Source organism: Anoplopoma fimbria, chromosome 17 (genome assembly GCF_027596085.1).
Source record: "Anoplopoma fimbria isolate UVic2021 breed Golden Eagle Sablefish chromosome 17, Afim_UVic_2022, whole genome shotgun sequence".
Lineage (NCBI taxonomy): Eukaryota > Metazoa > Chordata > Actinopteri > Perciformes > Anoplopomatidae > Anoplopoma > Anoplopoma fimbria.
In genome coordinates, this window is record NC_072465.1 from 20,956,724 (window position 1) to 20,971,706 (window position 14,983).

At 39.5% G+C, this 14,983-nt stretch overlaps 2 protein-coding genes across 2 annotated transcripts in view; one reads left to right on the forward strand and one right to left on the reverse strand.

The window, feature by feature from the left end:
* The first annotated feature begins 848 nt into the window (after positions 1–848).
* Positions 849–8,817, forward strand: rbck1 (RanBP-type and C3HC4-type zinc finger containing 1). Its single transcript, XM_054616739.1, has 13 exons — positions 849–1,007; positions 1,103–1,150; positions 2,234–2,378; positions 2,676–2,772; positions 2,893–3,091; positions 3,712–3,848; positions 3,933–4,106; positions 4,754–4,914; positions 5,058–5,154; positions 6,083–6,262; positions 6,351–6,449; positions 7,201–7,344; positions 7,455–8,817. Exons 2-13 carry the CDS (start codon positions 1,111–1,113, stop codon positions 7,533–7,535), a joined length of 1,554 nt encoding a protein of 517 aa, XP_054472714.1. The 5' UTR covers positions 849–1,007; positions 1,103–1,110; the 3' UTR covers positions 7,536–8,817.
* A 670-nt stretch (positions 8,818–9,487) lies between these two features.
* The window catches only part of tbc1d20 (TBC1 domain family, member 20), a 6,813-nt gene continuing 1,317 nt past the window's right edge, over positions 9,488–14,983 (reverse strand). The window contains exons 3-8 of the mRNA XM_054616935.1: positions 14,675–14,755; positions 13,800–13,986; positions 13,535–13,636; positions 12,656–12,797; positions 11,951–12,129; positions 9,488–11,784 (exon numbers count right to left, since the gene is read on the reverse strand). Coding sequence (XP_054472910.1) covers positions 11,520–11,784; positions 11,951–12,129; positions 12,656–12,797; positions 13,535–13,636; positions 13,800–13,986; positions 14,675–14,755 — 956 coding nt within the window. The 3' untranslated portion in view covers positions 9,488–11,519. The remainder of the gene's footprint in view (positions 11,785–11,950; positions 12,130–12,655; positions 12,798–13,534; positions 13,637–13,799; positions 13,987–14,674; positions 14,756–14,983) is intronic.

Genomic DNA, 14,983 nt, shown 5'->3' on the forward strand with positions numbered 1-14,983 from the left:
GAGCAGAGTTGGTTGTGCAGCCTGACAGCAGCAGGAAGGAAGGCCCTGCGGTACCTCTCCTTCACACACCGGGGCTGAAGCAGCCGGTGGCTGGACCAAGTCCTCAGTAACCTCTGATCCTGTTTTGGGTTGCAAATACTTCCGTCGATGCAATAAACAGAAGTAATCTGTTAATGCTGCACACATGTCAGATTCAGAACTATAACCCACTATGTGAATAGTAATGTGATGGAGAGGTCATTTAGACATTTTAGAGCTTTTAACACCAATAAACATGGAGTAAATGATATGATGACGTGCAATTTATGAAGTGGAAGAAAATAAATGTGTCTATATAATGTATATTTGCAAAGTAAGTTTAACATTGTGAAATGTCTGATGTCAAAACAACTTTGAGCTGTAAAATTCCACTAGACTAACTTATATCAGACACTGCCATCTGCTGGGTGCTGGGAGTTAGTGTTTTTACCTTTTTCTGGGAAAAAAATACAAAACATTATGATTATACTCCATCTTGCATTTGTTGCTGTATTGCATTCAGGTTTACTCTGTTTCTGAGAAAAATCATTATGAAATTGTAGTTTGAACTGGAGAGCTGAATGCCTCATTTGTGTGTGTGTGTGTGTGTGTGTGTGTGTGTGTGTGTGTGTGTGTGTGTGTGTGTGTGTATTCTACTAATAAGTAATATAAATAATATTTATTTTATTTTTGAAGATTTGTTAATATCATCATCATAAACTTTCATAAAGTCAAGGGGCGGAGCACAGCGACTCCAGAGCAACCCCTTTTTAAAAAAAAAAATGTTTCTTCCTGATCGTTAGTAAGTTTCACTTTCTATTCACCCTGCTGAGAAGTCAGAGCTGTTCACCGATACCAAGTTGTTTAGTCTTCATCTGTCTGTGGATTCTCCTCCAGTTGCACCTGTAAAGTTCCCTTCTTACCTTTAAGTCGACTTGAGGAAGTGAGTGTCTGATGCGGACAGAGCTGCGACAACACGAGCAGATAAGGTTGGATTATAAACTTGTCTGTAACGACAGCTCTCTCTCTGTTTGACACTACTGCGATGTTTACGCGATACTTGTTGTTCCACTCCTCGTTTCAGGTGTGATCATGGCCTCTGAAGTTACACCGAGAGTCGATCTGAATGAGGGTGAGCGGCTCAATGTCATGTCACAACATTCTATTCCCAATACATGACATATAATATATATATATATAATATATATATAGGCTACGTGTTGGAGGGGAAAGTGAAAGTGTGTTATGGTTCTGATTACTCACGAACTTACATTCTCTGTCAGTACCAAAGCAATAAAGTAAGGGGCAATTGTAAGATTTGTCACAATTTTCATTCATAACTCACAGACTATTTGAAATACACCAGTCATCTTTGCTTTAAGAAACATAAAGGTGCTCCAATTGATGATATAATGTATATAGTATTACTAATAAAGGTAATAATAAATTCATATAAGAAGTCAGAATGTTGTAACCCACTGTATCTCACATAAAAGCACCTCTCTAATATTGTTTGAACACATATAAAACATTATTTTATACAAAAAATTTGTTTATTGATAAACTTTTGAGCTAAAACTGACACATTTATTTTGTTACACCGTTTTGAAATGTAATTTTACATTTAGAATAAAGGAATTTAGTAATAAAATAACAGAAAAATAGGGCCAAACAAATGCAAATGGTGCTTATAGGCACATGTGTTTACATTAGGCCATATATCTTGCAGTCATGATAAAATATCTATGCCAGCAAGCAACACCTATATTTTAATTGGTAATGGAAAAATTGTTTATGTTAATTTGTAACAAATACATTAGAGATAAAAATTAATGTAAGTTTAAATTCGCAGCTATCTTAACTTTAGACAGCAGAAGAAAAATACTGTACACCCAAAGACTAACTTTACTACCTTAAAATCAGTTTTTGAAATGATCTTGCTACAAGGCAGAAGGAGAATCCTACTGAGCATGTGCAGAATAAGTGTCGTCACTCATCACTCTAGCTTGTTTCTGATGGAGGAATTGAGTGTGGTGCAATTGCCCCTAGTCTCCTTCTGCAATCAAATGTTTTCAGCTGGAACACTCAACATGTATGAAGGCTATAATATGTGTCAGAGAGAAAACTATATACAATGCACCAGACAGTGTCATCCAACTGTGTGTTGACAATAAGCCACATGAAGATAACAACTCTTCCCTTGATCCCTGCGCAGCGGAAGAACTGTCCCTCTCCCTGAGCGAAGCCCTCAGCAGTGGGGACGAACAGGAAGCTGTCCAACTTTGTCAGCGACTGTCCAAACTCTCTGTCCCAGTGTCCGTCCGCGTCAACAGTCAGGCCTACCCTCAGGAATCCATAAGGTGGGACACATCTGTGTGTATGCATGTGTCTGTGTGTGTGACTTCCTTATGATTGCCATATGATTAAAAAAAAACAAGAAACCATAAACGGTGTTCCCTCGGAAAGAATTTCCATCTTTTCAAAGGCAGTGTTTGTTTTTTGGAGTGGATTCTGTTTGAATTGTGTTTATGTAATTGCTAAGTATACGAGAATAAAGGTCAAGAGTTGCGACAAGAACTTAACAATCAAAGTGTGTGTGTGCGTGCATGTACCGAATCAAGGTAAAGCTGGATCCATTTTCTTTTTTTAATCCATAGGTTGCGGGTTGGAGTGGAGGATGCTCAGTCAGATGCCGGCATCCCAGTGACTGTTTCGGCTTCTCCCGACATGACAATTGCACAACTTAAAGACAAGGTACTAATATGACAGCAAACACACAAATACTGCACAGCGCACACACCACTTTCTGTACCAAATTTTCCAAAATCTAGATGTCATTGAATAACCTCTCTATGCCTCTTTTTTTGTTCACAGATAAGCCATGACTTTGGTTTCGCCCCCCCTCTGCAGCGCTGGGTGATCGGGAAGCGGTTGGCTAAAGACGGTGAGACGTTGTACAGCCACGGTGTCCGTTCAGACGGAGACCAGGCCTTCCTGTTCATCCTCTCTGCCCATGCTGCTCGTTTCACACTGCACCAACACAAGCAGGACCAGGATCAGCAACGCCTAGATGGTCAGTAACAAACAGGGGCACAAAGAGATCAAGGCTGCTAATAACAGTTGTTTTTTTGTCAGTTAATCTGTTCAATTTTTTTCAATTAGTCTGTCAAAAATATTGGCTATTGAATCCTGACTCTTAACAAACGGAGTGCAAAGTGATGAATGCACTGATTAACAGAATCAGCAACAAACACTAAAACTTTTACACACTAAAGGACAATTGACCTATTGAAACTAAGCCACACCTCTCAAAGCAGTTCTTGATTACAGCAACAGCACAGACAACAGAATCAGCAACAAACACTAAAACGTAAGCAGGCTTGGTACAGTTAAGAGCAAATTATGAAAGCAAGAACAATATACTTAGTCTATTCTAGCAGAATCAAGTAGTTCAGTATCCCTCCAGAAGTCAAATACACTGCCTGATTAATAATTAAACAAACCAAAACAACTGGTCACTCATCCATCCATCTTCCGTAACCGTTTATCCAGTTAAGGGTCGCGGGGGTGCTGGAGCCGATATGATCTGTCAATGTGTTTTTTTTATTTGATGCATTTTTCCCTCCTTGATTACAGGCGGAAGTAACAAGGGAACTTATATTTAAGTTTAATGAGATTATTTTTTATTCTTAGGCATCATGGAGTCGATGCAACTTCTTCCCAGAGGGCTGGGCAGAGGTGGTGGTGGCGTGAAGACAGCTGCTCCTCCCAAGCGTCCATACATTCCTCCTCCTCCTCCTCCTAAACCTGCGGTGCCTCCTAAACCTCAGGTCAGAATACAACCGGTGTATTAGACATCATGTCTGCATTGTGACTCCATAACTGTGGTTAAGTATGTATGTGTTTGTGTGTAGGTGGGCTGGGCCTGCCCTAAGTGTACGTTCTTCAACAAACCGACGCGTCCTGGCTGTGAGATGTGTGGAGAAGATCGGCCAGAGGACTACCAGGTGCCCGACATCTACCAGCCGGACCAGCAGGAGGTTCTTCGAATTCAGCAGGAAGGGCTGGCCATGTTGCAGTACGAACAGGTAACAGTACTGTTAATAAAAAAATTGGGCAACAAGTAGTCCTGATATCTTTTCAAAAAAAAAAAAAGTGGCCTCTAAGTGTGTAGTAAGCCAGGTGTTTATTTTGTCAGCTTTGATCACATGGTCATCCAGTGTAAAATATTTTTTATTACATTTTGTTCTGTGACTCATTTTTGTTAATATTCCAATTTTGAAGCTACTCAATATTGCCATCTGTTTATTATTATTATTATTGCACACATTTTATATCCCGTAGATAAAAAATGTGTGTAAGTTAATTAGTCATTTATCAATTACCTGATTCTGGAAGATAGAAAACTGAAACTTTAAAGTGCTTTTAATGGGTGCGTTAATGAGAAAGTTAAATAGTTTGAACTAACATTCTTTATATATATGATTAATGCAGAAACAATAGATGACCCTTGTGCACTTAAGAGCCAAATAGATGAAAGGGGAAATAACATAACGGAGTAAAGGCCAGAAAAACTTTGTCGATGCTCATGGAAACTATTAAAGCTGATGCCAAGAGCTTGTTGTTTCCAGTCTTCAGCGGTTTCACTTTCCATTTTCTGGAAACACAAGAGAATGGGATACATTTGTAGCGAATCTCTGTTGTTATTGCATCCCTCCCTTTCCTGGTGATTAAGGCTCAGCAGGAGGAACGAGACAGGAATTTCCTGAATTTGTTGGCAACGGAAGACCAGAACCTTATCCCCAACGCCACCGAGGCCGACTGTCCTATCTGCTTCTCTCACCTAGAGGAAGAGGAGGGCGTCGTGCTCAGAGAGTGTCTACACACCTTCTGCAGGTCTGACACAGCGAATCATTTTGTCGCTTAGCCATATGTCGTAAAAAAAGCTTGAAGGGATTTCTCATGCCCTCATCTGCAAAAATGGGAAAATCTTAGTATTTAAAGCATTTTTTTATTAGTTTTTGTCTTTCCTCGTTTAGGGATTGTCTAAAAGCGACAATAGTGAACAGTCATGATGCTGAGGTGCCCTGTCCTGAGAATTGTGAAAGCAAGCTGCTGGACCGAGAGATCCAAGCGGTGAGTGTAAGACTGGAGAACAAGACACTTTCTGAAGGTTTCTGAAAGAGGTATGACTGTCTCACTAGGAAAAGAAGGCCTCTCAGGGACGGGTAATCTTTTATACTTCAAAAGGTTTGGTTCAAAGTCCATGGCCAAAGCTTTAGCACACAGACATGATGCAACAAACTTTAATAGAGGACTAGAGTTTCGATGCAAAGTGAATCTTCATGAGAGTCAAACAGTACAGAGGTTCACATTCTCTTAAATAACCTCCCACAATTAGGAACTGATTCAGCGCAGGTTGGAAAAATGAGCTTCCTTATTTTCCCAGCCTTTGCTGAATAAGGTTCCTGATTAGAGGAAGTTAGAAAATGAGATTTTGTCCGTTTTTTTAGACTCTGATGAAATTGTTGAAAAGTTAGTCTTCTAATAAAGTTTTGTGTGCACGAAATCAAAAAAAAAAGTCTCATCTTAAAGTTAATTGGTAAACAGCAACATATGAAAAATAGTAATAATTCAAACAGTTACGTGACTGTTTCTGTCCACTCAAACAACTGAAATGACAATCTTGTCAATGATGAAAAAAATGTACTGTATATAATTAAAATCAAAATGTGCTGTATGTAATTAAAATGATGTAATATTTCACTGTTTATGTGTAACAACCTTCATGGAATAGGAGTTATCCCTAAAGGACCATGCAACATAAAAGCATGTGTAGGATGCTCATTGTTAATCTTCATTTTTTAAGAAATCATTTTTTCGAATAAAAAATAAACAGAAAAGGGGAGATCAAGCAAGACAGATATTTAGGGTGGAGTAATAGTGGAGTTAAACGGCCTCTTACAGGCAGTAGATAAGTTATCTAAGATGACAACCCTACAGTATGTACACTCTTACTCTCTCTCTCTCTCTCTCTCTCTCCATTGTCTGATCCTGGATACAGCTGCTCACAGAAGAGGAGCACCAGCGCTTTCTGGAGTTGCGTCTGAGCATCGCAGAAAGCCGCTCAGAGCACAGCTTCCACTGTCAGACGCCCAACTGTCGAGGGTGGTGCATCTACGAGGACGAAGTCAACGAGTTCAACTGTGAACTCTGCAAAGAAACCAACTGCATTCTCTGCAGGGTAGGTCTGTTACATTACCTCTGTAAACTGACCCAAGATTTTGGAGCACCAAGCATAAAGGAAGCTGTGTGTGTATGTGTGTTTGCAGGCCATCCATCCAGGCATGAATTGCAAAGACTACCAGGATGACCTGCGCATCCGAGCAGAGAACGACCAGGCGGCTCAGCAAACTAAGCAGATGCTGGAGGTAGGTCAACCTAAAAGCTGCACTCTGTTGTTTTTAGATGGGTTTGGAAAAAAATTGAGAAACTAGATCCGCACTGAACACATCACTTTCTGTGGTTTTGCACCAGTGTACTACTCAGTAAGCCATAAAACCAGTACAGGAGGTTCTGAGGGGTCTTAAATGTAGCTCATCATAGAATTGTGAATTAATTAACTAAGTTTTGTTTTGTTTTGTTTTGTCACGAAACAACCAGCCAACAGACACTCAAGCTTTTTTTATTTTCTATTTTTCATCATAGAATTATGAATTAATTCTATGATGAATCATCAATAAAGAGAAGGCTTACTGTGTGCACTTATCATTCTGTAGAGTCGACTTCATATCCTGCCCAAATAATGTTAACAAAATTAGTTTTACTGACCCTGACTTATATTTTTAGTATGCATTTTTATATGTTTGCTGATCGAAAAAAAACCTCAGACTTCTTGTTTTTGTGTCTGACTGATTTTTTTCAGTTTGGTCCATGCTTTCCAAGGGTATGATCTTAGATCATAATCTTAGACCAACATATTTATTACTTTTGAATTGGGTGTATGATGTGGCTGTTTCATGGCGCTGCTTTGTGTACTTGTTTTGTAAAATCACCATCTTGAATTGCATACTTGTACCGGGAGAGTAATTCAGCGTTAAGTTGTCTGAGTGGTTGTATTGTGCGTTTCTCACCCTGTTGCTACTTTTCATTTTGATTGATTTTTATTCCATTTCAATTCAGAGCATGCTACAGAACGGGGAGGCCATGAAATGTCCACGGTGTGACATCGTCGTCCAGAAGAAAGATGGCTGTGATTGGATCTGCTGTTTGATGTGCAAGACAGAAATCTGCTGGGTCACCAAACAAGCTCGCTGGGGACCAAATGTAAAAAAAAAAAAATATTCACTTACACGCAAAGTAGAAAAAGAACAATTTTTTCAGTGTTGGTTTAATATTCAAGAAAATATGACTGTTTCTTTTGTTGTCTCTTACAGGGCAACGGCGACACATCTGGGGGCTGTAAATGCCGAGTCAATAATCAGCCTTGCCATCCCAACTGCCAAAATTGCCACTGAGGGAAGCACACTAATGAAAACGCAGAAGAAACGCAGATTTCACCCGATGCTACGGCTGATAACTTAATGCTGGCTGCATGAATGTGTTCAAGACTGTGTAAAGGCGTTGTCTTGTCATTCAGGGATAACTTTCTTTATTGTGCGGTATAAATATGCAATGCAAATGCTACATACAAGCAATACAAACTTAAAGCTATATCTTCTACATCTCCATCGCTAAGGTTTCTGTCAGTGTGAGATTACTGGGATCTTCTGATAAAATAATACTTATACTGTTGTATAAATGAATGCTTAATATACATGTTGACTTCTAGCTTCTGCTTTTATCACAAAAAGTTTGATGAGCCAGCAATCATGTTGCTACCAGTTTAATTCTAAACTTTGATTGGATTAAAGTGACAACTTTGTTTTATGCTTTTTAGACAAAAATGCAAAACAAAAAAGCCTAATACTCAAATTCAGTATATAAAAATGTCCCCAAACAGCTACAAATCCATCAACAAATAATGAATGTTATTTTGTCCTGTGTTAAGTATGGTTACAACTAATTAACTACAACTAACAATAATGTTCATTCATGAATAATTTGATTATTTTTTGCAACTCATCATTCAGTCAACACCAGATCTACAGAAGAGTGTTAAGATTGCTGGATACAAAAATAATACCTTCTAAAGTATATCGGTGAAAGTTATTTTTGGTGTATATTTTGGTGTATATTTGCTGTTTTTACTTGAAAAGTGACTAAAATATGAATTTGTTATCATGTACTTTGTCGACTAATCAGACTTTGGTGAAGGATGTTGTTTACATTGAATGAATGTGTTCATGTTGCAAAACAAGCTGCTCTGACGCACTTGATATAACTTTTAATTACATTTGTTACATACACAGAGGTATATACATATATATATATATTTGACCTGTGCATTTAACCCATCCTAAGTATTTAGGAGCAGTAGGCTGCAGTAAAGCGCCCGGGGAGCAAGCTTCGGGTTCAGTGTCTCGCTCAAGGACACTTAGACACACAGACAATAGGGGCCAGGGATCAAACTGCCAACCTTGTGGTTAAATCAATACCCGCTCTACCGAATGAGCTACAACAGCCGTTGACATTGAAGTATCAGTTTGGACAAAATAATGATGCTGTAATTTTATCAGGTATTCAGGACTTCTGCTGGAGTACTTACGTGTTGTTTATGTCTTGTATCCATGAAGTTTTTCTGGCTTCACTTTCATGTTTTTTGAAGGTGACAGGCCTCAACTCTAATAAACCAGAACCGCAAGCATATAGCATTGTCTTAGCATTATTGTAACACGATGAAATGTGTTAACATTAAGCTAAAAGAAAAAAAACTGGTCTGACTAAGCTGACATAGCTGAAGCTGTTGAGATAAGCCTAATAAAGTTAAGTTCAGGCTGAGTAAAGTTTTGCCAACGTAGCAATGAGCCTCAAAGTACAAGGTCTTAGTCTGAGATGTCCTAAAATTGCAGATTTGGCAATTTATTCAAACAGAGAATATAACAGTTATAATTCTCAGCTGGGGAATAACACACATACACAGCATCTGTGCATGTAGAATCAAAGAAGTTTCAGAGAGAAAAAAAAACATTCAAATGGTAAGTAGGCAGGTCATAGGTGCCCCCCTTCTCTCTGCAGCATGTCAGTTTAGAAAGTCAGGAAAGAGAGTGAAATGCTTTCTTCTCAGGAAACAGAAACAGAAAGTCAGGAGGAGGACTAGCTGGTGTGTGATAAGAGAGCCCAGTTGAAGGCCAGGTGACCATTAAGAAACACAAATCCAGTTAGTAGACTGGGGACATGCAAAAGGCCTCAGTGAAAAGAAACTCATGGTGCACAGGGTACATATAGAGAAAAAATACAATTATCAAAAGCATTTCTTCCACATTTTCCCCCATTGTAAACATAAATAGACACAACATTGTACATGAAACATTTTTCCACTCTAGTTTATTAGCGTTCTCTTGTACAGCTTTACATTAGTATGACAGTTTTCTTATAACAAAATAAACATAAAAGGCAAATAAATCATTTTTAGTGCAATGATAGTAAATGAAAACCACTGAGTGCGGACACATTGTGTGTTACAATACAACCACACTGGACATGTTCCAGGTCACCTTCTTTTTGATCAGTTCGTAGATCCCCTAACAACTGAAACAGTGGTTCACTACAAAGGCAATACACCAATCAACCATCATACAGGAATGGGGATGCCAAAGCATTCAGTTCTTAATGCAGCATAAACAACTTCTCTCTTCATGTCACTTCATTCCCTTCAACTGAAAAGGGAGAAGTTTCTTAGTTGACTGGTTTCTGTGCCCTAGAACTAAGTCAATAATTCTGAATATTTTCTGTTAAGCTAAATACATCATAAATATTACAGACAACCTGTGCTCTGACAAACTATTTGCTATGTATTATCTGATGACGCTCGGCTATACAGTTAAGTGCCACACCACGTTTAACTTAAGTAATCCCCCGTGACCCTAAATATGTGACTGAATTAAAATGACTGGAACATTGGAATGAGTTGGACTGCCTCTGAAATGCAAATGATACACTCAAAGCAATCCAACTTGGTTGTGTACGTTATGTGTTAAAGCTATATTTGCGTTTGAAACAAAAACCTTGGATGGCATTAATATGAAGGCATGGGTGCTGACAGGAACACCCTTAGAGGAGGAGTGAGAGAAGCACCTATCAAACTAATCTTAAAGTGATTTTACAAAACTAATGCAGTCAGTGTGAATGTGCCAGTCCACAGACTACAGAGTATCTACTTCATTTGAATCACCGTTTATCTCAGCTCTGATATTTTCTGTTACCCAGATTGAGTGAGTGAGTGTGTTATTAAACTATAAAAAGGAGAGATTGAATCGTCTACTCCAGAAAAAAGCGACGCACAAAGCATACCCTATATATTAGAGGCCATGAAACACAGACACACTTTTAAGGTTGTGAAACCGAACATTTAAGTGCCTAAATAATAGGAAAGCTCAAGGACAAGTAGTTCAATATGGTTGAGAGAGATAGATAAATAGATATTTATTTTTACGTCCTGAACTGTAAAAGCTGAACTCCAATCTTGTGCCGAATCCTCAGACGTTTTGAGATACAAAAGTACCCATCAAGCAGGCCACAACTAATCTACTGGGTAACATCACTAATGTGATATGTTCAGCTGACCCAGACCATGAGCCAGAACAGAAATGTGTAGTCAAGGATAACAACTGTTGAAATGTTTTAAGATACGTTCTTGACTAAAAAGACTTTTTGAAGACATTAAAATGAACAAAAGGATCTAAAACATAATAATATTGGTTACCTTAACAAGGGGCCTGTGTGTCATGACCATCTCTCTTTACATCTGCTTACATACCTATAAATTAATTAACAGTAAATAATACAATAGATTCTAACAATCCTCTATTTGGTCTTAGTCCAGGTATCAAATAGATAACAAATGGGATGCGACCACACAAACGCATACGCACACTCATACATTCACTCAAGCTCTCTTCATTGGCAGCAGTTTCAAGTGTAATGAGTCTACCAAGCTTTCAGCATAGATCTCTGTGAGCATAACTCAATATCAGATCATCCTAATACCAAATATAAATAAATAACGAACCATCAGTTATAGTTCTTATAAAAACAGTCTCTTCATTATAGCAGGATGGGGGCCTCATTTCAGAACACCAGTAGTTGTCGCTGTTTTACTGGTGCCTGCTCTTCAGGAGAAAGACCTTCAACTGGAGCCTTAGCTTGCCATATATAGGACGTTAGGACACATCCTAGAAGTCGAAAAGAGGAGTGTTAACTGGTTCAGTATAGAGAGTGCACTCCTGACAGTGTTAGACTGCATAGTCTGTGGTTTCATGAATTAAAGGGTTCTTGGAAACAGACCCATCAGCAGTCAAGGGCAGATCTGCTGGAGCGAGTGGGAGTAAAAGAGGAGCAGTTCAAGGAAACAAGTCCAGTTTGGGGGCCCACTCCAGGGCAGTGTTGACCACAGCGAGAGCAGCCGCGCCTAAAGCCACCGTGAGACCCATGACGGCTAGTCGAACAAACCGCCGCGCCACCGAAGGCTGGGCCACCGCCGCTACTGCGCTCGCTGCCGACCTCTCCAGTGCAGCCTGTTTCTGTCTGCGTCGACGACGGAGAACTGAGTCTGGTCGCTGTTGAGTGGACGCAAGGTCAAAGTCCTTAAAGGTAGAGGCTGCCATGCTTAGGAGGTAAAAGAGACAGATACAAAGAGAGATCGAGACAGAAAGAAAATGAAAGTGTTAATGAAAGCACTGTGAGCAACTGTTGAGAAGTAGAAGAGTTGAGAAGTAGAATAAAGTGATTAGCATCTGTGAAGGCAAGGTGGAAACCCTAAGGAGTGAAGTACCTGTCATGTGAGGCCACCTCTCGGGCCAGTTCAGAGGGAGGGAACTGGACAAAGAGGTCTCCGGCTCGGCTGATGAGGGTCTCATATGGCAGATCCTGGGGAATCTGAGACAGCAGGTGATGAACCATCGCCATATCACATTCACACTCCAACACTTCCTCTTCTCTGTACAGCACAATCTGCAACACAAGAACCAAAAACACACACAGCCACGTCATTGACACATAACTGAACAGGACATTACCCATGGTGAGAAAATACTTAAAAAAAGGTCAATCTTTAGCTTGATATGTTTCCTAACTTTTAGTAAAAATTGTGCCATGGGACAAGATAGACAACGTGTCTGTATCCTCCGGCCAAGACCAGTTCCCATACTTGCTTATCATTGGAGCCGGGACATCTTCAAGGTCTTATCTTTATAACCGGACACCCAGAGCCTCCTCACAAAAAGTGTGTTTTGTGTGAAGGACACTGAGGCATCTCAGGTTACCTAATGAGGTGTGCAAAGCCTAAATAAATTAAGAACAACTCCCCAAGACTTAGCTTTCGGCCTCTGACTCACACATCAATTAATGTAGCTCACACACATGTTTTTGCATGTGACTGATTCAGAAGACTTGGTTCCTGCAATGTAAATGAAAGCTGAGTTTCTAAATCACTAACTCATAATAGCAAACTAGGAGAGCTTATCATAGATTAAATTACCACAGCAGCAAAGTAGATGGGCATCAACGGATGGCAGGCCAGGAAGAAGTCATACAACCGGACAACATGGCGGAAGTCTGACAGGACGTGACCAAACCAGGTGATCAGCCAACTGAGAGCGAAGACTGTCCCCACCTCAGCCCTGAGAATCAATCGATAAATGGAAGAGATCAACTTACAGTAGCGGACAAAACTGTAACGTGTGCCGACGCTCCTATTCAGGGACCCTGAATAGCATTCATTATTAAATCTGAGAGTTGTGCAATGGTATCTGGAACTGAAAGACATTGAGGGCAGCTGTGATGTTAGCCCCCCCCGGCCTGAAGACTTAATGACCTGTCGCGTTCAGTCTTTACAGACTTAACTCGAGCTGTCATAACAGGATCAGTATGCTGCAAGTGTAAAGTCACCCTTCTGCTTCACTTACATCAATAACATACGCTTTTGAGTTGAGCATGCTGAGGTTTAACATTAACCTTTACTGTATTAAAAACACCTGGAAGAAGATCTTGACAATGATGGCAAGATTCATATAGAACAATACTGCTTTAGACAGAAACAGATAAAAAAAAAAAATTGGTACTCACTTAGTATAGCATATACCAGTGGAAACTATTTATAGAGTATATAGAAATGGTATTACATTTCATAACCATAGGGAAAGTCATGTAGGGTATGAGGCCTTTTAATAATTGTTTTCCGTTCTGCCTTAATTATAGCTGAATTACCTTGCAAATTATCTTTAAAATGCATACAGAGCGAGGATAGACTCTCATTTTAGAAAGTTTCATGTCTGATAAGTAACCTCTAATTAGACCGAAAGTAATTTGATTTTTGCGTGTTATTACTAAAAAGATAAAAAAAAAATCAGAGTCTTACTGTTGCATGAAGTCATGCACTTCAGGGTTGACCCTCTCAATGATGGGCATCAAATAGTTAAGAATGTGTTTCGTGTTGTCCATGGTAGGATCCATGAAGTCCCTAAAAAAGACAGAACAGAGAGCCTTTTTAGAGTGCACAATAGACCATTGATGAGGAGGTGAGGGGGGGTGGTGGTATTTTTCAATGTGACATGTGGAAAAATAACAGAGAAAGAAAGTAGTATAGTGAAAAAGAAGCTGCAGATTACATATGTGGTGAGTACCTGAGGTGGTGCGTGGAGAGCTTTTCCACAAGAGCAGTAGCGAGGCGCTCTCCCAGGACCAATAAGAAGGTGACAACAATGTCATGGTATCCTTGGTAGTAGTGCAGCTGGGAATTGCGTTTCAGAACTAGGAGGATGATGTCAATTAGTTCTTCCTGGAGACCCTCCCTCTGCTCATCTGGCATACCTGTACAAATCCAGCCAAAGCAAAATACAGTTATTAGTTTATATAGTATTTCAACTTCCAGTCAAACCCACCAGAAAGATGAACAACAAACAAACAAATGATACATTTCCATAATAAAGTCTAAAAGTACAAATTCTGCTGTGCTCTGAATAAAGTTGAACATTACCGATTGAGAACTACAGTACAGTATATCAATTTTGTTACCAAAAGTAACAAATGTACATTTTACAGTTTTGTTTTGAAGGCACCTAACCACTGACAGACATCACACAGTTTGGTTAGACAAACTTAACTGAGATCAGACATTTTTCTAGTAGAAAAGCAGTAACGGCAAAGCTTTGACATTGCATTGGTCAGTAAGATAACACATGTAGATTTTTCTTAAGTGAGTGACATTTCATCATGTGGATGGCTTTATAAAAGAACTGAAATTACTCTATTTACACACCATGTCAAAATTGTAGCATTTTGTCATTGGTACTGAACTCAATGTAACAACATTGATAATCAACAAGTTCCAAATGGTTCGAAACCCGATGATTTACAAATTGTAAGTTGTATTTATAACATTAACTAAGTCAAAATCTCAAGATTTGATGCTCAGGATTAGTGCACAGCCTGGCAGTGTGTTCATCAACAGGCGTTGTCAGTTGTTCTGTACAATATACACAGCACTACTTCTCCTCACCAGGTGGGAACCTCCGCAGCGAGCGCTGGACATCCAGTAGCACCTGGTTGTAGTCCTTGTTATTCTCCCGCTCTACAGTTTCTGGACAAGACAAGTCACAATCAGCATCACCACACACTAATCAAATACTGTATGTTTACACCTGTGTAGACTCTGTATGTGCACATTCTTCATGCATAGTGGGGAAGAGAAGGTGTGTGTGTGTGATTGCATATAGATACGTCTATCTCCAGGCCATGGTTCCCCCCCAACTTATTGTATTCATATTAGTCTGTTGCACTTATTGTATTCCTATTAGTTTGTTGCACT